Below are 26,759 nucleotides of genomic sequence, written 5' to 3'. Positions count from 1 at the left end.
TGGTCAGACTGCTACAGATTTTGTCACCAGATAAACAGTAACAAATTTAGATAACAGCTATGCTGTTACCGTTACCAAATAGACGATAGACAGGCAGTGACAAATCCCATGGAGAACAATCGGAACCAAGAAGTATAGCATGGAGGTACAAAATGGAGTTGTGGATGATTCATCAACAGCGGCAGCAGGATGTGTGTCATTACTGAGGTTTAGAGGTAGGTGGATGGTAATGGTGTGACTGCTTTGTTTTCATGACTTGCCTCTTCCTGAATGGAGCTCATGTCCCATTGCATGTCTCATCCCCCATGCCCCAGGTGAATGAACAGAGAATGTAAAGCACACGTTTGGATAACACGTTTATTGAAGTTGTCTTAGAAATCTGTGGAAAAGACACACACGCGCACACACTGTACATTTTCCACTAGAATACACAGCTTTCGAACATAGCCGGGAAGACACAGTAGCATGAAAAACTGATACAATCTTTCAAAAAAAAAGATTAAATGAACTGATAACTGGAGAATTGGCAGGCAAAACATTCATACACACACTCTCACTCAGACACACGTACTCAGACACTCTTACAGAGTATCTTGAATTAAACATTTCCATTAACCTTAGCCAACCCTCATGAGGACAAATCCTGACCTAGACCTGAACCACATCTGTATGGCAGGTATGCTAGCGGTAGTCATCCCTAGCTCTCTATGGCTAACAGAAACCGAACTACCTAAGGGGAATGAACTACATATGACGTCTTGTAACATTTGCAATACTGCCGGAGTACAAGTGTGTGCATTCGTTTGTACATGGTATGAAAGAATGTGTGTCTGTGCATTTTCTTTGGTACAGCATATTTCAACGATGAACACAAGTCATTAGAACACAACTGAGTGAGTACGTGAGGTATCAGCGAACAGGCGTTTTGTGTGCCAAAGCCAACACACACGAACCAAAACAGCATAATTAAACAAACAAAGGAAAAATCACAAGAACCAAAAAAATAGTTTTGTTATTCACATATGTACAATTTGCAAAAGACTTCACTTTGATTGTCACCGGCTTGCTGTGCGAGGTGCGTCTCTTTATACCTGCCAATCTTCCTCTCTGATTTCACAGTAGACAACGCTTGCCGCAAGAACCACAGGACTCACGCATCGACCCTCATTAGGGGCTGAAGTTAACGACCCTCAGCATGTACATTAAATAGTAGCAAGGCACTATGGGTAGAGGCAGAGTCATCGCCTGGAATTGCCTCCCGTTAATTTGTGCAAACAATTGACTTTAGCCCTGGCGAATGGGGACAGCATAATTAAAAGCTATATTTCAGTTAAGCTGACAGGTGCAGTGGTGACGGATGTTGGGAAATGGCGTTAATTGTACCTATCCTTTATTCGATTGTTTGACCGTGAAACAAGCGCGCTCTTCGGTTTGGTTTATCAACGGTATAAACCTCGGGTCCCTCCCTTCGTTTTGTCTAAAGCCACAATTCAGAGACCAACTGTCTAAAGTCCAGCTGAGTTGGTCGTCACAAACGGATAGCCCACGTAATAAAACGCCTTTAAGATTCACAGTAGCTTTCTTATCTCAGATTAGGAGCCGCTCGACGTGGAGGGAATGCGATCGAGACCAAAACATTCTGAATGAATGAGAAGTAATGGAACTCCCAAACAGAAAAGTATGGAATCAAACCTTTGGAAAATAAAAATCTTTAAACTCCTTCATGTCACCCAGTGGGAAAATAGTGAAACAGAACAATAAACAAATGACCAAAAAAAATAACAGACAGTTGATGATGTATTATGAATTAATAGAAGCTAACAACAGAAAAAAAATGTTGTGAACTCAAAATAGTGCACAGAACCAAAATAAAATGTTGATCAAAGAAGCTGAAGAGCGGTGGCTGTGAGCTATGGGGCAGGACAACGGATAGACAAGGTAATCAGTGCAGTGTTGTGAGTGCCAACCAGTCCCCTGTGACTACCACACCTCATTGTTCCACGTGATGTTCCTGTTGTACCTTGTGGTGTAGTATTCGCCTACCTGTTTGCTGCTGTATTTGGGCGGGTTTGCCTTGTAGCTGTAATCCGAGTATTGGTCGGACCCCGTGGAGGTGTTGTCTCCCGTCCCCACAAAGGTGTTGGTGGCCGGGAGGTCCTGGACCGCCTGGTGCTTCTTCGAGGCCGAGGGGGACTGGGGTTGGAGCTGAATGGAGGGCAGGGGGGAGTTGGAGCGGTAGTGCCGGCCCAGATCGGGGCTTCCTGGCGGGTAATTTAGGGGCAGGTGGATCCTGGGGCTGTCGTTGACGTCTTCATTGATGAGGTTGAACTTGAGGCCCTTCTGGAGGCTTGCCTCCTCGTCCTCCTCCAGGGCCTTGGCTGGCTTAGGGGCCTTTCCCTTTTTGCTCCTTTTCCCCTTGCCGTTTTTTGGACCCTGTTTTGGTGCGAACAGGTCCTTGTTCTCTTTCTTGCCAGGCTGGTAGCCGCTCTTTGTGTCTTTCTGCAGTCGGTGCCGTATTACAACAACGGCTACGATGACAAGAATCACCCCGGCGATCCCCGTCAGGATGGCATACAGGATGTTGTTGCGTTGGCTGTGAGCGTACTCGGGGTCCCCAGCGATGTCCCTGTCTAGAGGGGTGTAGAGACTGTGCCCCACCAGAGCCTCTATGTGGGTGACATTTCCAACAGTGTCGTTGACGTATATGTGGACCAAGGCGGTGGTGTGGCGCGGAGGCTTCCCCTTATCGCTGACCCGCACCACCAGGCGATGCAGCCCGTTGTGTTTGCGGGCAAATTCCTGTGCCAGGGTGACTTCGCCGCTATTGGGGGAGATGTGGAACAGGTTGTAAGGGTTGCCCCCGGTGATGCTGTAAACCAGCTCCGCGTTCTGACCATAGTCCATGTCCTCTGCCTCGACCACCTCCACCAGGGCGTCTGGGGCCGTGACCGGGGGAAGGTACTTGTAGGTGGAGTTTGAGGGTTTGGTTACGTAAGGGGCGTTGTCGTTTTCATCGAGAACATTGATGGTTACCCCTACATAGGAGGAGCGAGGTGGATCTCCGGCATCGACTGCCCTGAGCCGGAAGGTGTAGGAGCTCTCCTTCTCCCGGTCGAAGGAGAGGCTGGAGAGGATTGTTCCTGTGCCGTTTTGGATGACAAATTTGCCATTGTCCGGCTCTACATACAGCTTGACTCTGGCATTCTCCCCTTCATCTGCATCAGTAACAGTTACCACTCCGACTGGGTTGAGTGGGGCCATGTTTTCAATGACCGAGAAGCTGTATCCGCTCAGCATGAACTTTGGGTCATTGTCATTGCAGTCCAGAACATTGACCACAACGGTGGCTGTGCCTGTTTTGCTTGGGACACCCTTGTCGGCTGCGGCCACGTGGAACTGGTAGCGTTGGACTTCTTCACGATCCAGCTGGTTCTTCACACGCACCTCGCCAGTGTTGACATCAATCTCAAAGAGCTTGGATGAGGAGGATTCAACAATGCTGTAGCTCAGCTCTGCATTGGTGCCACTATCAGCATCAGTGGCCATCATGTCCAAGACCTTATCTCCGGGCTGGTTTCCCTCTGCAAAGTCCACCTCCAACAATGCTGGGGAAAAGTTTGGCATGTTGTCATTCATGTCTGTGACCTGGACCTTCAAAGAATTGGTACTGGACAATGCTGGATTGCCAGAATCCACAGCAACAATTTCAATCCGGTAGTCCTTGACACGCTCGTAGTCCAGCAGTGTGGTCGTCTGCAAGAAGTACTTCCTCTTTCGGTCGTTGGCCGATTCACTGGCCGGTCGAAGCTGGAACGGGACATCCCCTGCCACCACACACGTAACCACTGCGTTCTCACCCTCGTCGCGGTCGGACACCTGCACTAGGGCTACCGGCGTGCCGATGGGCATGTCCTCCGATATGTTTGCCACGCCATCATGGTGGGTAACAAGGCCGATACCTCGGATCTCAATAGCTGGCGCGTTGTCATTGTGGTCCCTGACTCTGATGGTCACCAGGACCTTGGAGCTCTTGGTGTTGGGGCCGCGGTCCCTGGCCACGACAAAGAACTTGAGGAAGTTTTCCTCCTCACGGTCGACCTGGCCCTTGACTAAGATGACGCCAGTGGAGCGGTCGATGCGGAGCAGCCTCTGTACTGTCTCGGAGGCTTGGTGAAGGCTGTAGTCAATCTCGCCATTGGTTCCAGTGTCTGCGTCGTTGGCCCGAACCTGTAGGCAAAGGACGGAGAAGGTTATCAGTAAATGGGGTTCCTCTTAACATGCATCACATACAAACACACATGATAGGATTTGTATTTCCACTGATATTGTCAGTGATTCACTGCTGTTGCCACGGATGATGACATAATCACCATGGAAACGTATTCAACACCTACAATGCTCCAGGCCAGGTTGGCGTACAGGCCAATGAATCACAACCTCGACGGGGTCAGTTCCATGAACCATTTAAATTTTATTCCTGACACTGTGAAACGACAATAATAATGATGATAATTTAATATGATCCTCCTCATTTTGAGACTAAGTCTGGTCTGCAGGTAAGATCATCTCCTTCATTTTAAAGTAGGGTTGTCAAAGTAACGCGTTAATTTCGATTAATTAATCACAGAAAAAAGAACACGTGAAATAAATGAACGCAGATTAATCGCGCTTCTATAGTGCCCTTTGACCCGCTGCGTCATTTGCGTTGAAACTAAATGGAGGCAGACGAGAAGATGATGCTCGGCCCCGTGAACGGAAAATTCAAGTTTGAACAACTCCCAGACGGAACTGTAGATAGGTACATATGCAATCTCTGTAGTAAGAAATGTTCCTATCAACGGAGTTCATCAACCCTTAAATATCACCTCAACCGAAATGCAAATGATGATCTCTCTGTACAATATACTTATTTATCTCCAGATACAACGCAACATATTGGCTCAAACATATTCATTGCGGGTGTGCGTTTTTACAATACCCGGGTTAGTGTGGATGTGGCCTGAGATGCATTGAATCTTAAGGGAAATGGAAATGTTATTAATTGGATCTTAAAATGCACCGTATGGTAATGAAAGACATGTTTTAAATAAAAGAGACATTGAACTTTAAAGTCAATTATGTAATACCTGCCATTATGTAATTGGCTAAAAAAAATGTATCGCTTGACAGCCCTATTTTAAAGTAAACATATTAGTCTCAAGAAAAAAAAATCTTTAGACTAGCAATTCATTTTCATGAATTACTAATAGATGTTAAAGTTCATGAAATTACATATTATATAGAATATTAATTATTATCTGTTTTCAAATAAGGGTGAAAGGGAGCATTTAATCTCTACCAACTGCTTGTCTTTAAAAAGCAGCACATATTTTTTTGTATTAACATCATTCACACTCAACCACTGACGCGCTTCCACTTAGTAGCAAGAGTATGACTTTTTCCACATTTGGTAGTTTCCACTTTTTTTCAATTTCTCTAACTTTTCGAAATTTTTTATTCAACACAGCCTAGCATATCCAGAATATTTTTAGATGATTTCTGAATTGATATTGTCTGAGCTGATCCCTATTGCTCAACAGATTAGCTGTGTTTGCAAGGCCTGTTGTAAAATAATGAGTTTGTTCTCTAGGGTTCACACTGTGCCACTAGTAGTGACGATAGCAGGGTCTTGTTGCCATAAGGATGATAACACACCTATTGTTCATTTTAAAACCACCTGGGTGTATCAGGGAACTTTTGGCTTTAAAAATGTCACTATCATACCACCAGCAACCTCTCCGCCCCTCTCCATCCCGCTCTCCAACTGCTACCCAGGCAACGCTAAGATTTAATATGACCTCACCTGAGTTCCTGCATGCAAGCTAGAGGGTGTGTTGAAATGGGGAGGTGGGCTGGGGGCATTAGCTTAGATATACATTAACCAGATATTTTGTCTTTAGCCTCGGTGGCGCTACACTATGCTGTGTCTCAATCGGACGAATCACGAGGCGGCTACATGTCTCTGATAACTCCCCCCACCAGAGCCAGACTGAACAGGAACAGACACAGCTTAGTCTAGAGTGCTACTCTCGACGTTTCACGGAGCTTAAGAGTATTACTGCCCTGGTATGCGACTCATTCTATTTAAAAATGAAAAAAAGAAAGAAAAGCTGCAGTTTGTTTCATTCTGCGTAATGTGCCTCTGAAAAGCAATCTTTTAAAAAGCAGCTGGAACAGTGTGACTTACGAGCGAGAGAGCAATCTGTTAGCTCGGGTCAGGTGATAGCGCTCCGTGCTCTACGGCACATCACGCGGAGAAGACGATTGACACACATTCCACTCAGCCCGCTGCTGACCCGGAGATTAGCGACGTTTAAAACCACGTCTACTCACCTTCCTTCCTCCCTTCCTCTCTTCCAAGACACTTCCTGAACCCTGGCCAAACTCCACGCTCGGCCACACAACCGCTTTAAAATTCAATACACAATTCCCCCCACCTGTCGATAATGCACTTGTGTTTTATTACCACTAGTGTTTAAAGTGACATGAGCAGGAGGAAGGGATCCATTTCCAGGCCAGGTGATGGGAAGGGGCCCTGCACCTTAACCCCATTTTGAAGAAACCAAACACTAGGAGCAGCCCACCCTCCTCCTCCTCCCCCCTCCCCAAGAAAAAGGATGGTGTTGGTATGAGTTAAAAAATAAATGACAACGTTTTTCACCTTTTCTCCTGGAGGCGCCCTCTGGACAATACAGCAAAACATAGATTGACGCGCTGTTTGTGTGTGTCTACGTCCATGTGTGCATTGATTGTGTGTGATCGCAGAGTTTGTTGGTGTGTTGAGTGTGAACGTGTGAATACAGGGCATCCACGTGTGGGCGTGCACTGACCTGTAGGACCGAGTGGCCGACGGGGCTGATCTCCGACAGCTCCGCCTCATAGTGGTCTCTCTCGAACTTGGGCGGGTTGTCGTTCTGGTCGGTGACGGTGACGCGGAGCAGGGCGCTGCTCGCCCTGGGGGGCTTCCCTCCATCCACCACGCGGATGCTCAGGTCATACGAGTCCTTCACCTCCCGGTCCAGGTTGCCCATGACGACCAGCTGTGGCAGCTTCTCCTCTGCGTCCACGGCCACCTGGAGGCTGAAGAGCTGGTCGGCGTCCGGCCCTGTGTTGAGCGAGTACTCGGCCACGCCGTTGATGCCCGAGTCCCTGTCCGTGGCCATCTGGATGGAGAACAGCGCCCCGATGTGGGTGTTCTCGGGGATGGACAGTGTGAGGATGGGGGAGGAGAACTGCGGCGTGTTGTCGTTGACGTCCAGCACCTCGATGCGCCCTTCGATCAGCCGCGGGCCCGTGCCGAAGCCCTTGTTCATGTCCGTGATAGACACCTCAAACTCCAGGTAGCATTTGTCGCCCTCAAACAGGTTGCGGCAGTCACGCAGCATCTCGCGGTCGATGGGGACCTCCGTGGTGTAGATGTCCCCAGACTTGCTGTCCACCCTCAGGTAAGGGGAGCCCACCTCAAGCTTGTAGAGATGGCCGGTGTCTGGGAGCCCGCGGTCGGCCGCCAAGCTGGTGATCAGGCTGTTTGGGGGCTGCTCTTCGGGGAGTCGGTAGAGGATGTCGGACGAAGCCACGCCGCCCGCCAGGAGTAGCACGACCATCAGAACCGGTGCCACCACCGACCTCGGAGTCATGTCTCCACCAGAAAAGGAACCGTTTGGAGAACCTGGAGAAGGAGAAGAAGAAGAAGAGGAGGAACAGTTAGCTTGGAGCTAGTTTCGGTCAAGCTTGGTGACATCATAATGTCCACCCATTGTTTCCCACACAATGTCTTGTATTATGACAGCTGGGCCCTGGAAAGTCTAGTGCTTAGGGTGTCTGATTCCTGACTGTAAGGTTCAGAGTTCGAATTGCAATTTCCAGTCTACCTGTGGGCATCCAAGAGCCCAATGCCCTAACCCCGACCTGCAGATGATTGACTTCTATCCGAGTTCACTTTAAGTGCCTTTGGATAAAAGCCTGAGCTGAAATGAAAGAAATAGTAATATCTCTTCTTTTCCTACAAGGCCACGGTTGGAACACAAAAAAATAACTAAAACTACTGGAAAAAAAAAACAATAAAACAGTTTTTATACATAAAACAACAAACATGACAGGAATTTCACACACCAGGGATTTGTGAGCAAGGCATATAAATTTAAAAAACTGGTGAATTTGTTGTTCCTGCAAGGCAGGTGAACAGCGATTTGCGATGACAAACGGTGTGCACGCAGCACATGATGGCTGGTCCGGGAGGGGACCCTGCCTGCCTGTCTTATGGGGTATTATTTAGAGTGCTGTAGAAGACACACTGCTGTGGCCGGCTGGTCCCTCGTATGTCTGGCGTCATGTGCCAAGCGCCTCTCCTCACTGGGCTCAGCGAGATCGGCGTCACTCCTAACACGCCGCTCGTTCATGTCACCGCAGGCAACTTTTTTGTATCCGCTATTTCTTTAGATATATATTTCTGAAGTTATGCACTTGTTTTGTATGATGATATATAAGACTAGTGTTATTGTGGTTATTATAAGCTTAGGTTGCTCTGGAAGGCTAAACAACGTCAGTTGTCAACAGGTTTATTTTCCTTCAAGAGTAAAGGAAAAAAAATGGTAGTCCATCAGAATGTAATGAAAGGTGGCTTTAGCATAAAGCTGAAGACTTAAGCTGTCTTATATGAGCTACGTATGTTGTTATCTGGAATACAACCTATGTCATTTGACCCCCCTACACACACGCCATGCACACACATTGTAATTCATCACATAGATGTTTGTTGGCGTGGAAGTCTCTAACCCTCTAAGGGGAAACACAGCATGACAGTGCCGTAAATCTGCTGCTCTCCCATTCAACCTTGTGTGTGTGTGTGTGTGTGTGTGTGTGTGTGTGTGTGTGTGTGTGTGTGTGTGTGTGTGTGTGTGTGTGTGTGTGTGTGTGTGTGTGTGTGTGTGTGTGTGTGTGTGTGTGTGTGTGTGTGTGTGTGTGTGGCTTTCGACCGAACCTGCAGGTCCTCATGGTTAAAAAGCAAGGGTGTCCAGCGACTGCAAACTAGAGACTTTCACGAAATGCTTTTTAGTCCCGTTTGAAGGCTCAATACTGTTTTGAGCTACTCAGCCGGTAAATCTGCCAACTGACAATGAATAAGACCGACTAAAATGTTTGAAAGAAAAAATACCTACATCCTACGTGGGAGTGAATTATATGTAAAAGATTCTGCATTCAGAAGCAGTCAGTAGATTGCATTCTGGTAATCTCATGGCCACCCTGAAGGTAATAGTTTTGGTTATTTTAAAAACCTTCTGTCACTTAGCAATGATGGTGCATCCAGAAATGTTTAAGCAAAGCAAGGATTATTAAATGTAGACTACCCTATTTTGCAGTCATTATTGTCTGCCAGTATCGATCTATAGTGTAAGCTTTAATCAATGACGTTAAATGATCGGGTTGTAAGATGGTATTGCCACATCGGTCTTCTATCTCTTTAGGTTTGGTAATTCATTTTTAATTTGTTTCTATAAACCCTCAGGCTTTTTCATTTTCATTGCTGTATCATTTTCGCAGGATATAACATTAAAAGATGATACGTTTTAGCCGCAACCGAGATCTGTTCGTCTAAGAGTAAGAGAGACGAGCAATGTATATTATTTATGCATATTTGTCCAATAAGCTTCAGTCCACATTCAGTTTAAATGTGGGAAAGTAAACAGATATGAAAAAAAAATTAAAACAGTCAACACCATGGTGCCTCTCCTGACACGCACACAAAGTGTGCGTGTCAGGAAACTGAGCATAAAAGGAATGTATCTATCCTGTAGATTTCGGTTTGATTTCAGAATATACTCTAGCCCGTTGAAATAGCAATATTACATAGAATAACTGGCCGCATACACACAAGGTCTAGGCACTTATTGCCTGACGCAGGTTGACTAAGAACCACGCACACAGACACAAATACAGTACTGAGATGAGAACTTCCGTGTGTGCATGGGTGTGGGTGTGTTGTGCGTGTCCCATATTAATGGTAATAGCTCTGTATGTGTCTATGGGTGGCATTAGCAAGACAATGTGTTTGTAAATACGGCCGTCAGGTCATTGTGGGATCTAGGTGGGGGAGATGGCTGGAGTGGACACCAAGGTGGAGGACACATTACCATGGGCCAAGCTAACCCAGCCCTGGCACCACTCCTACTTACCATCACGCAGTTTACTTAAGCCAGTGTTAGAACTTTCAAAAGGAGAGGTTTGTTTGTGACTTCCACTTCTATGAAATACAGAGGACAAGATGCGGAACAATATCTGAGCGGCTTTTTCTCACGGGCAGTACAATTACAGTAACCCGTAGTTATGTGTGGTATGACGTGTGCATAATTCTTTGAATATCTGTCCGATTACGGATCCTTTATTCCGCTCAGGGACCCACACATCTCTCCTTCCTCTTTATTCACCTCTGCTTCTCATTCTCTCCCTTCCTGCTTCTTATCTGCACGCTTCCACGAGAGATCAGCACACACAAAACCAGCAAAACCCTATTCTGATACACAGACAGTTTCGGTTAGCCTGCATTACTCTCCCTCAAAAACACACACACAGTACACACACGCACACACACACACACACACACACACAACGCTTTGACAACTCTAGGTCAGCATGACTGTATGCGTGTCTATGCGGGTGTGTGTCATCAACGCTGTCCGACACGTTTGTCCTACCCCACGTGACACAGTATCGCCTGATGAGTTCCACGACAGACATGCCAAGAACATGGAAATACACAACCTCTCTCCCTCTCTATTTCCCCCTGACGAATCCAATTACAATCAGCCCCTGATTGAACGAGATGAGTAGCCTGCTAGGTTTGTGTTCGCCCGAGAGAGAGCTATAGAGAGAGATCGGGAACGAGAGAGCGAGAGAGCGAGAAAGAAAGGAAGGACAGAGAGGCAGGTTAGTGTGTAAGCTGGGAGATAGTACAAGGCTGTGATACTGGGTAGGTCCGCCCTGTTCCCCAATGGACTCCCCGGCCCCGGGGTAAACAAACACACAGAGGACCGTGTGGACTCCCCCAGTCTGTTCATGTCACCATGGCTGACCACATCCAGCACCACCACTAAAACCACCTGCTCTACCACCAATACAACCCACTCATCCAGTCCTACCTCCTCCATCACGTGAACCCCCCACCACCAGTCCTCTACCACTGGTAGAGTGGGGACTCTACCACAACCATATCCACTTCCTCTACCACAACTTCCTGCATCACCACCCCCACCCCCAATTCCTCCACCCCCACCATCACCATGATCACATTAACCACAACTGCCCCCCACCCTCTACAAGAGCCTACTACCACAGCGCCAGGGGGGTCGGAGGTTAACAACACCGCCTAAACTACAGGCCTACACTGTACACAAACAAACACACATCCTATTATGCAAGGAAGGGTACCTCCGGCAGCGGATGTCTGTCATGCCAACGTGGAATGCAGACACACCGCATTGTTTTGTTAATTTCAAGAGCTGAGCCCACTCTCCTTTGTTAGTTAAGTTTGTGCGAAACACTGTCTCATAGGGCATTGTCTGCCAGCCTAATCTTAAAATGTAAATTAAGAGCGTGGAATGTCCTCACCCACACACAGCCTTTAAAGTTTAGTAGTGTAAAGTATTTTCTATGAAACCCACATTAAATATGGACATAAGTAAATGAACAACACATGCATGCATTAATAAAGTTATATCGTATCGTATCGTATCGTATCGCATGCACAGCAAACAGCAACCAATCTGAATCTGCTTTTTAGTTGTATGGAATTAACCAGAAGTATTATTCGGTAATACAGAGCAGAAAATCCAACAAGCCATTCCTTTTGTATTTCGCAGTGTACAATGCTCAACTTCATACAAAGTAATTATGTTTCCCACAGGCATTCCAGTTATGTTCGGCACTATATCCATACAATTACACCCGAAAATAAAAATATACATTCAATGCTGATGTAATGTGAGACTGTTTGTTGCGTCCAGATTGTGTTATTATATTTTCCAGGACAATCTGTGCCCTGGGAAGCTCATTAGTTGTGTTTGGCCCCCGCTCCCAGAAGGGCCTGAATACATAAGCATGTACAGCTGCTCAGATTCTGAGACCTACTGCTTACAAGAGGTTCTGTGTCCTCACCGGTCGTAATACCTTCTTCTGAGGAAGGGAAGAGGAGAGCAGGAGAGAAAGAGAAGAATTAAGGGAGGATAGAAGTGCAAGGAGAGAGGTGTGGTGAGGGGAGATAAGAGGGAGAAATAGAGAGAGATCGGGAGCAGATCTGCGGAAGGAGAGGAAGGAAAAGAAAAGGAGAGAACAAAATAATGGGAAGAGGACAGAAGGCCTGCCGGTATTTATAACCTTATCGGAGGGCCTGGTCACCAATGGGCAGCAGAGGGGGGCAATAATAGGTCACCAAGCTTGAGCTGTATTGGTGACCAGACGAGGGGACCAGAGCGATGTTTGCCGTAAAAAGCAGGAGCCAGTGTTACTAGGGACATGGGATAGGGGGCAAGGAAGGAGAAGACCGTAGAGTGGAGAAATATAAAGAGGCGAGAAGGAAAAGTCAGAAGGGGTCACGCAGAGGTAGGAAACCGCTGGTGGCAGCTGTCACCCTGCAATTGCCCGCAGTTTGTTTGTTTGTTTGTGAGTGTGCCTGTGTGTGGTCCCCTAACCCCCTCCGCACATTGAGGATTACTCTAACGATTTCATTCACAGCCTTTGTTTGGTACAGATTAGTCCAAGTAACCCCTCCCCCTCACAACCATGCACACACACACACACACACACACACACACACACCACACAAGGCCTAAACATGACTACAGTAAGGAAACCACCAACTGCTACAAGTGTTGTTTTTTTTGACTCTCAACGAAGATCAGACTGTGTGTGTGTGTGTGTGTGTGTGTGTGTGTGTGTGTGTGTGTGTGTGTGTGTGTGTGTGTGTGTGTGTGTGTGTGTGTGTGTGTGTGTGTGTGTGTGTGTGTGTGTGTTCTCCATGGCTCCGGGACACATTGGCTAGACACATACCAGTTCAACTTTAAGCCATTACACAGAGACCAACGCAAATACACAACACACAATTTGTCAGGTGACGAATCAGATTGGCACCATCTGTCGTTGTGGTGTGCCGACCAACTAGGCAATTGGACTAAGGGGGAGAGTCAGCCAAAATTAAACAGACAGGGGACTCGACAGACAGAAAGACAGACAGTAGGAAGAAACTATTGTGGCAGTTGGGTTGACTGGGGAGCTGTCAATCACAATCAGCCGTCACAGAAAACTAACGGAGGCGAGGTACAAACTGGAGGAGCTAGTCTCACCGACAGTCTCACTGGCGCCCCAGCCACCCAGTCAGCAGGTGCACCATGCGTCTTGCTCAAGGACCCTTGGGTTGGCTTAAGAACTCAGACCTGCCTGAGCAGAGCAACCCGTAATAAACAGACAGGGATTAACCCCCGCAGCGGGGAGCCCGTGCGGGGATAGTATTAGAAGATCAAGCGTGCATCTGGCTTCACGGCTGTGTTGAATTACGCAAAGAATCTGCTCCAATTGAATAAAAAGATGTTAGGAGAAGCGGCCAGAGCGACTGGTTGAGAACGAAAAGGCTTTCCACAGACCGTGAATAGACTCACACGCACACGCAGGGCCGCAACCTTTCTTGTTTTGTCCCTCTGGCGGTCTGACGGCATTTGCTGCAAACCAAGACGAGGCCAGACTGAAGAAAACATAGACATCTATTGCAGCTTCACACTTCCAACTCAGGCCGTGAAACACAATGATTGGAGGCATGCAAGAGGGCTGAAAAACTGGGGCGACGGAGGAACTATGATCACAAAGGGGTCAGGAATATTTTCATACCCCCCCGCCCAACAAAGACACACGAACCAACAACCATCATCATCCCCTTTTATTTTAATGACTGCATAAACAATGCTGTCCGCTCAGATCTTCCGTTTTACGCAACAAAATGTGAAGAACAGGGAGTGAGAGCTGCGCTCGTTTCGCCACTTTATCCGTGTCTGCCTGGTTAATTCGCACCGCAATGGCCACACATCGCTGTGACGGTTTGTTTTATTCGGCCAAATTGAACGGATATGCCTCCTAATGGAAGCAAGCGGGGGAGACCGCGCGCTCGGAATGAATCCAGCCCCGAAACATTAACATGGTGATGTGGGAGAGGGAGAGCAGGACCCCAGGACCCACCGGGAAGTAGGCCTACATTACAAACCCACCGTGCACACGCACACACACAAAGCAAAATACTCCTCAAAGTCGGCTGATCTAACTTGTAAATGCACATTCGATTTAAACGCACGACAGGCAGGTTACACTTACGGTGAGACAAGCATCTCTGTGGAGCGAGAAACCAAACGCAGAGTGTACGTACGGAACCCCGCCTCCCCCCCGGCATGACGATTAGTCAAAATAACCGATCAATCAATTTTAACGAAATGGTAGAAGACGGGATGGACGGCTATATGCAGCGCCGTGTCACTATCTCAAAACATTTATTGGAAAAGTAAATACTAGTATAACCCCTGGGCTTCCGAAGCACAATAAGCCATAGGGCCAACATGTTAGATTTGACATATTTTAAGACAGAAATGTAAAGTGGGGACTAGTTAAACAATAAACGTCTTTATAGCGTTTTGCATCCTTCTGTTTTAGGATCAGATCACACAGAGTGTAGGGATAACGGAAGTGTCCCTATAGTGAAGGCCCCTATATTGTTGAGCCGAAAGAAATTGGTACTTTAAACAGAGTGTTCTTCGACATACAGCCAGTATTTCTCCCTTGCAGCGTTGCTCCTATATGTCTGCCTTTTGAAATGCAAATCCACCACTACCGCCGCCGTGGTCCCGCGGAGGAGCAGGTTCTCCGTGTCCCCTCCCGCTGTCCCAAAGGCTTGGAGCAGGTGAGGCAGGAAAGACCGGATTCCCAGGCAATGACCCACAGGCTACATACGCACTCAGTCCTCACACATGAAGCACACACACAGCACCGTCTGTCATTTCTCAGCCCGTGAAAGTCTTCGCTTTTAGCGCCGACTGTTTTTTTTTGTTTTTTTGTCGAGGGCGACTGTCTGCACACTTATTATAGTCCGAGAGCGTTTCGGTGAAACTTGAGGGCCATTCGCAGAGAGCCGGCAGCGCGGCTACAGGTGCCGTCGCCCGCGGCGGATAAATGGACCATTGTTTGGGCTGCTTTTTTACGTGTGCGTCGAAACTGGCGCTGTCGGATGTCCCTGCAGGCGAATAAAAACACACTGCCGTGCATATAGCCTAGTTAAACCCCGAAGCAAAACGCCCCAACTAGCCTACAAACCGCTGAAGTGTTTTGTTTTTTCCTTCTCCCGGACCATACAGATGGTGGGATTGTTGCACCGTTTGGCGTGGACTGCAAATGCAAGATAACACGGGCGGTGTGTGCTGTGCTAAAGGAGTTCCTTAATGTGTGATCGATAGGGTAGGGTATTTCTGAGGCTAGACGATGCAAATATTCACAACACGGGTAGCCAGCAGCGATCCCCACTGATGGGATGTGGATGTGCGGCGGGCAGACTGTATCCCAGTGTCGCCTCCCCGATAAACGGCGCTGGTTTGGGCTACCCAACAAGTGTTTTATCAATCTCCAAATGAGGAACCCATGGGTGAAGTCGTCTTATTATATTCCATTTCCAAGAATGTATTACGTATTGCAACGAAACTGTGTTTCCTATTATAAGCGACGCAATTATTATTTCTGCATTAAATATTGGCTCTATTTAATAGGCAATGCTCTGTTGCATACATTGCTTTTGAAGAATATTACGTGAGCCCCGAAAATCCTATAGTTGGATGGGGGAATTTTTAATGACAACCACCAGAGATACATATTTCATGGAGCTAGGGGTCCATGCCCCCCCCTTAATGACGGGCTGGTGTGTGTGCGCACCGGGTCGATAAACGGGGGATCAACTGGGCGCTGCGATTCGTGACGAAGAAGTTTGTACCTTGAAACCGGAGAGGGTAGCTCAGTATTCCAGCTAGGGAGAGTCCAACCGGCATCCAATGCTCCAGCGCTTCTCCGAAACGCCACTTCGGCCGTGCCAAAAAAAAAACACGACGCACAATTAAGGATCCACTATGTGTCGCTTGCACAGAGAAAGTCTCCTCCACACGCAAAATAAAACATCCAGCGCCCCGGAACGAAAATCCCTGCGACGATTATTCCTTCGGATTCCACCGAAGTTCCAAATCCTTTTTTTCGATCTTCTCTCACTGAGTGGCGGAGAAGTCGGAGGGATTCTCCTTTAACACGCCGAAAAACGCTTGTCCGAAGGGCTGTGCCGCGGAATGACGACCGTCGTTGACGAGAGACCGGGTTGTGCTGGAGTTCCGTCCAGTCCGGTCTCACAGCATTCCGGGGGCTCGAGAGGCTACTTCACCGGGCGCCTTCTTCTGACAGCATCATCATCATCCTCCTCCTCCTCCTCCGGCTTGCAGGTAGAAGAGTGGAAGAACCGAGGAAAACACGCACTACAAAAAAATTAAATAATTAGAAATCACCCAATCTACGAGCAATGGCCGGTAGTGATACCAGCGATCACCCTTGGTCCTCAGACAGTCCTCTGTGCCAGTGGGCTTGGGTGCCACAAACTCTCCTCCGCGCGCTCTACGGCTCACTTGGCGCGCTGCTGTGGGTGCTGTGCGTGTGCAGAGAGAGAATGGAGTGGTTCCAAACGATTGCGCGCTCCCTTCCCCTCTCTCACTCACTCTGGTCGTTTCTCTCCCTCCCTCCCTCTCTCTCAGCGATCCCCTCCCTCTCACACACACTCTCACACGCACACACTCGATTCGCTCTCTCTCGCTCTCTATACTGTCCTGTCATATACTTTAGCGGGGGGCGGGGCCAGCAAGCGACCCCAAAGCCTCAAGTGTGTGTAGATATTACTTAGGTTTTTGGGAAGGGGTCCAACTTTTTTTGTTTTCCATACAACACACGATTTAAAAGCTGGACATCCTTTGGCTAGATAAGGATGTTGGAGTTGGAGGAGGAACAGTCCTTGAGAACTGAGAAGGACCGGTCAGTTCAACAAAAATGACCAAAAGAAAGTGAACAAAAACACGGATATACTTTCATCTTAGTATACCTAAGGAAATTGAACACACCTTGGAGCTGCATGGATAATCCTTCTACTTTCTTCACACACTAGCGTGATGTGTTCTATAAGCACGGCTATGATACACGTCTCCCTATTGCTAGTAGCCCCGATATCAAATACTCCGTCTGATATTGAATGATAGATTTGATGTTAATCTCCGGTTATCCAACTCCCCGTTTTAACTCCAGAGCAAGGCAGGGGACCATGTTGGGGGGCTGTCTCTCTCGTGCTTTGAGCGCCTCCCGCAGGCCGCTCGAGGTACTGCAGATAGTAGAATCCTTGCCTATGCTTTTGATTTCATTAATAGGGCATCATACCAGCATCCCTTTCAGCGGCCAGGTTACCACCTGCTCTTTTATTCAATTTTGTCAATTGCTTGAGATAATCATGTGTCCACTTACTGACTTCTTAGTTAAAAGGAATTTGTATCTATCCTGGATTAGACACAATGTCTGGGATGCTGAATATTGTTCCAGCAGCTGAAGAGATGCAATTAAAGGCGTATTTAATTATTTTCTCTACTCTTCTCTTAAAATAATCAAACCAAAAATAATTGAATCCGAATAATTATTGATTTAGCGTAATGCTGTTCAAATAATTGTAAAACCTGTGCTTAAAGCTAACTTTCACTCGCCTGAGAACCTAGATCTTTCCATTAATCTATCCAATCCATCCATCCAAACCACTTTAACCATCCATTCATATATCCAATCCACGCATCTACCCATCCATCCATCAATCCATCTCCTTGCATCCATCTTTCATCCGTCTCTATTTTCTATCTATTGGAAGCGTAAAACAATGGGACACTCTGAAGGGGATGCCATTCTATAGCAGATTACCCCCCCGACACACACACACACACACACACACACACACACACACACACACACACACACAGCTTTAAGTTAGGATGTGGTCAAATGTAAGGTGAGATTACATCAATAATATGTTTCAGATGAGTGTTTGAATCATTCTGTCTCTTTCTTCCCTCCATCATCCTGTCTCTCCCTGCCTATTTTTTTTCCACCTCCATCATCATGTCACTCCTCTGATCCCTCCATCATCATGTCACTCCTATGATTCTTCCATCATTAATGTCACTCCTCTATCCCCATCATTCTGTCTCTCTGTGTTACTCCTCTATCCACCCTCCATCATACTGGAACTCAATGTCACACCAATCTTCCCTCATTATGTCACTCCTCCACGCTCCCTCCATCATTCTGTCTCTCTTTGTAATCCCTCTTCCTCCCTCCATCATTCTCTCTCTCTGTTTCACTCCTGTATCCTCCCTCCATCATTCTCTCTCTCCGTCACTCCTGTATCCTCCCTCCATCATTCTCTCTCTCCGTCACTCCTGTATCCTCCCTCCATCATTCTCTCTCTCTCTGTTTCACTCCTGTATCCTCCCTCCATCATTCTCTCTCTCTCTGTCACTCCTGTATCCTCCCTCCATCTCTCTCTCTCTCTCTCTGTCACTCCTGTATCCTCCCTCCATCATTCTCTCTCTCTCCGTCACTCCTGTATCCTCCCTTCATCATTCTCTCTCTCCGTCACTCCTGTATCCTCCCTCCATCATTCTCTCTCTCCGTCACTCCTGTATCCTCCCTCCATCATTCTCTCTCTCCGTCACTCCTGTATCCTCCCTCCATCATTCTCTCTCTCTCTCTCCGTCACTCCTGTATCCTCCCTCCATCATTCTACCTCTGTGTCACTTCTCCATCATCCTGCCCTCTGTCGCTACCATTCATCTCACTTATCCGTATCAATTAAAGAGTGTACACAGAATCCATTACACTTATGAATCAACACACACACACACACACACACACACACACACACACACACACACACACACACACACACACACACACACACACACACACACACACACACACACACACACACACACACACACACACACACACACTCCCTGGTGTGGTGGGGTGGAGCTCAACACCACAACAGACCCAACGTTCAGGAGAAAAAAAAGGAACCACAGCACAACGGTCAAACGGCCGAGCCAAAACGCAGCAGCGGTGCTGTGCGGGTATAATTCCTAAAATGTGTTGTATTAATTCATTGGCATGGTCCGCTCTGGGCTTCGTGTGACATCCCGATAGCGGGTCCGGCCGCTGTCGCCCCTCCTAAGTGTTCTGCCAAGCGTGGAGTCATGTGTGCAAGCCCCACGGTCACATCCTGTTGGTGGAGGAAGTTAATCCCCTGCTAATGAGCCGACGCACCTCCGCTCTGGCTTTTTAAGAGCTGGCCTGCAAACATGCCCACGTTCGGGGCGTACGGACGAGCCGAGTTGCTGTTTTTCTGTCATTAGAAGAAGTGGGTTCCTATTTTTTTCTTTGGGAAAAGTTTGGAAATGTGACCTCTCGGTTTCGCCGTTCACTGGCTGAATCATACGCACACCCTCACGGCGACTGGTGCACACACAGATACTCACCCAGGCGTATGCACGCAGACACACACGCAAAAACACAAGCACACACACATACACTGCAGCCTTAAATAAACAGTTGGGTTCTAGGTATCAGGCTCATATACCACAGCATGGCTGATCTGTATTGGGTTTATGTGTGTGTGTGTGTGTGTGTGTGTGTGTGTGTGTGTGTGTGTGTGTGTGTGTGTGTGGGGGGGGCAAACAACCACACAAACAACCACCCCCTCTTGTGCACACATGCCCCTTTTCACTGGCCTCTCATCAGCTAACAGATAAAACATTTACCTCCCCTTCTCTCCCACTGCGCCTACAGGCAGCATGCAGGCAACATGCTCGCAGCAGACAGGTAAAAGGATGGATTTAATTGCAGACCATTATCACACTGTCGGCTCTGATATTACTGCTGTGTGCGGTATTGTTGAGGTATAGTCCTCGGGATATTGTTCTGAATTTTCTAATGTAATAAAATGTTTCTATACACACAAACACACACACGTGTGTGTGTGTGTGTGTGTGTGTGTGTGTGTGTGTGTGTGTGTGTGTGTGTGTGTGTGTGTGTGTGTGTGTGTGTGCACAATATATAGATATACATATATAGATATAGATATAGATATGCATATACATATATATATAGATATATAGATATATATACATATTGTAATAAATGTGAATATGTGTGTTTCAGTGTGCTGTGGTTCCAATGAACATATATGAACCACATGCTATGCGTGTTTGTGGGGGGTAAGGGTTAGGGTTATTGTAATATGTGTTGTATTAATGCTGTGCGTGTTTGTGGGGGGTTATATTCATCGATCCTGCAGTTCGACTGGTGTGTCGTCGCTGCCACCGTTGTCATAGCGATGGTCTGAGCCGCAGCAGGGGCTGTGACTGGCCCCTGCTGGAACTGTCAGACAGCGCAGAGGTCCAAAGGCTGTTGCCGTGGATACCAACCAGGATAAACAAGGGTGCTCCGGCAGAATGTGTTGTGTCTGAGTGTTCTTGTGTGTACGTGTGTGTGTGTGTTGTCGAGCACCAGCAGAACCTCAGCTACCCAAAGGGCAGCGCAGGCGGGAAGGTAGGATGCAGTTGGGAAAGGTGATTGACAATCATTATTATCAATGGCAGCTTCCGCAGTCCTGGGAGAAACAGCCTACTCCCGGCCTATTAAAGCCTGTTGGTGGCTACCGCGGCGAGAGGCGTGGGAGCCTGTAGCACACTGAATAACCAGGAGCGGTTCCTTAGAGGAGGCAAGGTGATTCAAAAAAATGATGATGAAATTATTATTAAGAAATATTTTTCTCTCAAAATTATCTATGTGCAATGTCTGTTTATTACTGAATAATTACATGAAAATGTTAAGAATTTTGAAAAAAAATGCAAAGTGCCTTTGCAAGGCAGGAAGCTAGCCGACGTTACAATGAGGACGTTACAATGAGTACGTTACATCCGGGGCTAGCCGCTAAAGGGCGGCAAAGAGGCCAAAACTCACTTTGCCGCCTTTGAGAATAAAAAATAACCAATCCCAATTCAGTTACACTGTTCAGTTTCACGAGGCAAATCATCCATACCACGATCACAAAATCACAAATCAGCTATTTCTTTTTTAACGTTCTAAGCAAATGAGCCTTCAGTTGCTGCCTTCAGTTGCCGCCTTGTGCGACAACTGACTAGGCTCATTTGTATTACATTTAAGCAGCATGCACCATGAATGAACTTTACTTCATGAAGTTCAACTTTGTCTGCACGTTTGATAAAAAATTTAGAAGCATTGCACTCTGCTGACACTGTTAAGTGTCTAGTTTTTAGTTATGATCCTCTCTAATGCGCCTCCACACGACGCGTCACGCAAGTATGTTTTTATTGTGTAGGCCTACGCTTTAGAAAATACATGCATGTGTGGGTGCACTGCGCGCGTTCATGAAGGCGCGTTCATGTTTGCCTCCCTGATGAGCTCGGCCAGGAACCAGTAAATAAGGTAAGCAGCCTCTGGCCGAGCATTTTTATGAAAGGACCTTGTGGATTATATGAAGACGGCTTGGCTGTGACAGACTCCCAAAAGAGAAAAAGAGTTAAGAAAGGCTAGCCGCAGCTAACCCCTTTTCCATGGGTTGGCAGCCGATCTGCTCATCTCTTCTGTCTTAAGTTTCCCCATTCCCCAGGCCCTATCCAAGAAGTGATTCCCCCCAAGAGAAGATTCCCCAGTCTGGTAGGAAACTTTGTTAGCCTTTAACCCCACCTCCTTTATTCCTTTTGCTGTGGTTTGAAAAAAGATGCCCTGATGGGTTTGAATCACAGCCGTTTCATTGACCATAGCTGATCGCTCATTGAAAAAAGCAAAGAAAAAAAAGCAAACCAATTAGGCCGCGGAAACGGAAGAGAAAATCTCTGCGTTACTTGTGCAAGAGGTTGACCCCGGCCCGGGGAGGTCCACCTCAGCATCAGGTACGTGTTGACGAAGCTTCGGCCAGACGACCATGTGGAATCCTACCTTTTGAACTGACTGCTGCCAAATTGAAATGGCCTGCAGCTGATTTGGCGGGAATCGCCTCCCAGTACTTGTCCGGAGAGACCAAGCGGGCCTGCCAAGACCTATCCCCAAAGAGGTGGCCAACTATCCCAACCTTAAGGCTGCCATCCTAGTTCGCTACGGGTACAGCCTACCAGGCCGGGCTCAGAGGCTCCATACCTTGGCCTATGACCCGGCTCTGACAGCCCGGACCAAAGTAGCTGCCCTGACCCGCGTCACCATGAGTTGGCTTGCCAAGGGGCATGGACCCCCAGTGTTAGAGAGGGTGTTCTTTGACCGCTGCATCCAAGCGCTACCGGAGACCAAGAAGTACTCAGCCCAGACTAGCCTGGGTCTCGCTCCCCAGTTTTGGTTGGGAGACCCGAATGTGACAAAAAGGAGTAACTCAAAAAGGAGTAAGACGGACCTGCCAAGAGCCAGACCATGCCCAGGTATGTCCGGCATTGTCCTGAGGGACCGGTGAAATTGAAGAAGCCCTAGCGGATGATCTGATTGAAAGGCACTGAAGCAACTGCTGCGAAAATGAATTGGTCATCACCAGAGCATGTGAGCGGAGCGGAGCGCCGCGCAATTCCCGCTCCCCGCTCAGGAGGATGTCCGCTCATTCGCTCTGCCGCTCAACGTTGTGCCAGGGCGCTCCGCTCAAAACCGGCGCTCCGCTCAAATTTCCTGCCGCTCCGGCGAAATCGCTCCACGCTCCGCTCAAATTTTTACTTTTGTACTTCCCAAACTCCATCTTGCTACTCTCGCGGGCACACGAGCCAGTGTTGCGGGGGGGGTGGAAGGGTCTCACGTGATGCGTTTTATCCAATCAGGTTGCTTGGATGCTCCCATTGAAACCCATTCTATTCTACGTGAACCACCTACATGTAAGCCGCTAGAAGCAGTTAAAATCGGAGCGGACTGGAGCGGAGTGAAATCCCCGCTCCGGCCTTTGAATTTAAAACCGCTCTGCGCTCCAACCCGCTCCAACCTATTTCTTCCGCTCCGCTCCACCACCCGCTCCACGCTCCGCTCACATGCTCTGGTCATCACCCATGAAATTGTGACTAAACCCAGAAAGATCGTCAGACAGCGGCCACACGCCATCCCGGAGAAAGCAAGGAGGAAGGAAGGATGCTGGATATAGGAGTACCAGAGGAATTCCACAGTGCCTGGTCCAGTCACATAGTAATGGTGCAGAAACCAGATGGGTCCTTGAGGTTCTGCAATGACTTCAGCAAGCTGAACGAGATCTCCCGGTTCGATGCCTACCCAATGCCAAGACTGACGACGAGCAGATCGAACATCTTGGGTGAACACCTTCGATCAGTATCGGGTGCTTCCCTTGGAGGTCCACGGGGCCCCTGCCACGTTCAAGTGCATGATTGATAAAATTCTCAGACCCCATAAGGACTATGCAGCCGCCTACCTGGATGAAATCGTGGTCCATAGCCTCGACATTACCAACCATCTTAAGTGGCTAGAGGCAGGGCTACAAGCCCTAAGGCAGGCAGGACTAGTGGCAAACCCGAAAAAGTACTTTCTGCAGCTGGAGGAGGCAGAGTCCTTGGGGTAAACCATAGGCTGGGGAATGGTCAAACCAGAAAAGCCGAAGGTCGCAAGCATAGCGGACCGGCCCTTGGCTTGATAGGTTCCTACCGCCTCTTCATCCTCCATTTCTGTGCCGTGGCTTCGTCGTACATATGGATACAAGCTTAGGGACAGTCCGGTCCAAAGTAGTGAATGGAGAAGCGCTTCCTATTGTGTATGTTAGCCGTAAGTTGCTTCAGCATGAGAAAAGCTTTGCAATAGTAGAGAAGGAGTGTTTTGCCATAACGTGTGCGGTGCCAAAGCTACAGAGCTATCTTTTAGGCAGATGATTCCCCTTGGTGACTGATCATACACCACTGATATAGATGTGGGGACATGTGGAGGACCAGCACAACCTCAGCACCCCCGAAAGGCTGGGGGGGACACTGCAGGTGGGCAGGTAGAATGAAGTTGGGAAAGGTGATCATCCAGGTGACAATCATCATTATCGCTGCGGCCCTGGGAGTAACAACCAGCTCCCGGCCTTCCTTTCTCATTGAAAGGTGTTAAGAAAGTTTGAATTTGCATTGCCACTGTAGCCACAAAGGCGGATATTGAGGCCATGCCAATCAACTGACTTATTTTTAGTGTAGATTCATTTAACGGTCTTTCAGCCTTGCTTGCAGACTTGTAGACATTTCCAATGAAACCCATAGTATATTGCAATTTAACTCGGTCTCTCCCGCCATAGCCAACCCTAAACCCACCACAATAGCTACTCCGCCTCGCCTTTGGTTCCTTTCTTTTGACCATCCACAATGTGAACATTTCATTGAATGTATGTAATAATAATAAATAACTGCTGTATCTGCCCATAATCAAGCTCTAAAATATAATCAGATCATTTGCTGTCCAAATTGTCCTAAAAATAAGTTATTCTCCATCAAATGAAGAGGGCATGAGTGTGAAGGACTCCCAAAAGAGAAGAGGAGCGAAGAAGGCTAGCCTCAGCTAACCTCTCCCCCCCCCCCGCCCGGGTTGGCAGCTGATCTGCTCATGTCTGCTGTCTTATGTTTTTTCCAAAGGAAGATACCCTGGTCCAGAAACAACCTTGCTACCTTTTTATCCCCAACCACTTTGTTCCTTCTGCCGTCGTTTAAATAAAGATGCCCTAAATGGGTTCAAACCAAAGCCGTTTCGTTGAAGTTTAACGTATGGGCTGCAATAGCGTCCGTGTGTTTATGTTTTTGCGTGAATTTGTGTGGGCTTTAATCTACAGTGGAGCGTTTGAACCTTGATGTAAACTAATGTAAAAAGGGCTGTTGAGTGTTGGTTTTGAATTGTTTATCTTTCATGTGGCTATCTGAAGACCGAGCGCCAGGCCTCCTCAAGGTTTAAGTGTTCAGAAGGACTGCAGAAGGCTATTATGCAGGGCCGGTGTGCGCTTTTTTGAAAGTCCCAACGCCGCACTTTCTGGCACACACTAATGGTTCCTGAGTGACATTTAAATAGAAGTGAGCGGAAGATGTTCAAGGGGGGTGCGTGACCTTTCCCCTTAAATATAGGAATTCAAATTACAGCTTGTGAGAATGACATTTTCTTTGTATTCATGGGCCGTCGCTCTGTTCACCCAATTAGCGTGCTGGATTCTCCCTGATTCAACCATTACACCAGCCCATGCAGAAGGATGGGGACAGAGAGATAGAGGTAGAGAGAGGTTATGTTAGAGGGAGGAGGGGTAGAGTGAGAGAGAGGTAGGCTAGAGGAGAGGGTGAGGTACAGTCTCAACATGAGAGGGAGTTGGAGTTGGTGGAGGAAGGGAGGCCAAAGAAAATAGTTGAAATCCTCCCGGTCGTTTTCTAAGGGTGTTGTTGAGACAATTTCAGCTTAGTTATTTGTTCGTTTTTAGCTTATAATTTACTTTTCAACGTCATGCTGATGCATTTATTCATACGGTTCAGTGAGTGTCTAAAAATGTGAGATTATAATTGCAAAAGATATAATCTTGAAAAACAACTGCTTGTTAAAAGCGTAAACACAAGCACCCTTATGTCCAGTAGGGTGCAGAGCCCCTTCATATCGGTGGGGCAGAAACTACTGGCGTATGACCACACCCACAATATATATATATTTTGAACATGTATATTTTGAGCTACATTAAAACATGTTAACTAAACTAATTGTGAGTAAGAATTAAAAATAAACCAATAGCCTAATGTTACAGCACGCTTTTGAAGTGCCATCCGCAACACTCGTCATATGATGTCCCTTATAGGGAAGTTATTTCTTCCATATTTTATTTTAACAACAGGCTTAGCGAGTGCATTGCAAATACATGAAGAGTAGAAATACAAGTCATCAATCAAGCAGACATTTGATTTGGAACTTGGCCCGACGATGTGTGCAAATCTCTCAATAGCAACACTTTTGAAATCAGATATTTCTCAATAATAATTTCTCAATACTTCAATGCCGAAAGATACAGGCTGAGTAATTCGATTTTAAACAACAACAACAGTCCTAGAATATGACCATGGGGCAGACTACTTTACGACCATATGGGCGTCTTATAGCGCGGATTGCAATTCTTATTGCAGCCTGCAGGGTTATGCGAGAAACATACGGGGGACGCGGTCGTTGAGCTCCGCTGCCCCACATTGCAATATACGTTAAACTCAACAAGAATCGCCACCATCAATTTAATATCAACAGACCAAAAATGGTTGGAAAGCCTACAGAAACTATAGATAGTTAATGTGACAATGACATTATTAAAAATAAACTTCGAGCAATGATTTACTGAGGAACTATTTTTTTTGGGAGCATGCTTTTGCAGGGAGTTGGCCGCCCCACCTGCCCATATGGACGGCACGCGCCTGCTTATGTTGTTAATATTCTATCTCATATACTTTGATATATGTTGTGCCAACTCACTTAAAAACACAATAAATTAAGCTAAATATAAACATTAAATTTAGGAGAGGACCACAGACTGCAGAGAGGAATGACTGAGCGTTCCCTACAGTGGTGTTTGCATAGTGTACATGCATACAGTCTGTCGCTTTAAC

At 47.3% G+C, this 26,759-nt stretch overlaps 1 protein-coding gene across 3 annotated transcripts; it reads right to left on the bottom strand.

The window, feature by feature from the left end:
* Positions 1–343: 343 nt before the first annotated feature.
* On the bottom strand, positions 344–16,896 carry pcdh1b (protocadherin 1b). 3 transcript variants are annotated; one of them, XM_060063815.1, is made up of 3 exons: positions 16,046–16,896; positions 6,870–7,708; positions 344–4,227 (listed from the first exon to the last, which is right to left on the bottom strand). In XM_060063815.1, the coding sequence occupies exons 1-3, from the start codon at positions 16,098–16,100 to the stop codon at positions 1,981–1,983; spliced, it is 3,141 nt and encodes a 1,046-aa protein (XP_059919798.1). In that variant the 5' UTR covers positions 16,101–16,896; the 3' UTR covers positions 344–1,980. The 3 variants fall into 3 exon arrangements, with proteins under 3 accessions (XP_059919798.1, XP_059919797.1, XP_059919799.1); XM_060063814.1 differs by lacking the exon at positions 16,046–16,896 and adding an exon at positions 14,389–14,459; XM_060063816.1 differs by lacking the exon at positions 16,046–16,896 and adding an exon at positions 10,731–11,113.
* Positions 16,897–26,759: the final 9,863 nt, after the last annotated feature.

This window comes from Gadus macrocephalus, chromosome 10, assembly GCF_031168955.1.
Source record: "Gadus macrocephalus chromosome 10, ASM3116895v1".
NCBI lineage: Eukaryota > Metazoa > Chordata > Actinopteri > Gadiformes > Gadidae > Gadus > Gadus macrocephalus.
This window is presented reverse-complemented; position numbering and strand designations above follow the sequence as displayed.

Excerpts from the sequence above, each read along its gene's own strand:
- pcdh1b (XM_060063815.1), bottom strand. The coding sequence starts at position 16,100 with ATGCCGGTTGGACTCTCCCTAGCTGGAATACTGAGCTACCCTCTCCGG. Across the intron at positions 7,709-16,045 it reads CTACCCTCTCCGGTTTCAAG|GTTCTCCAAACGGTTCCTTT; the intron begins GTACAAACTTCT and ends CTCCTTCTCCAG. Across the intron at positions 4,228-6,869 it reads TCGGCCACTCGGTCCTACAG|GTTCGGGCCAACGACGCAGA; the intron begins GTCAGTGCACGC and ends CTTTGCCTACAG.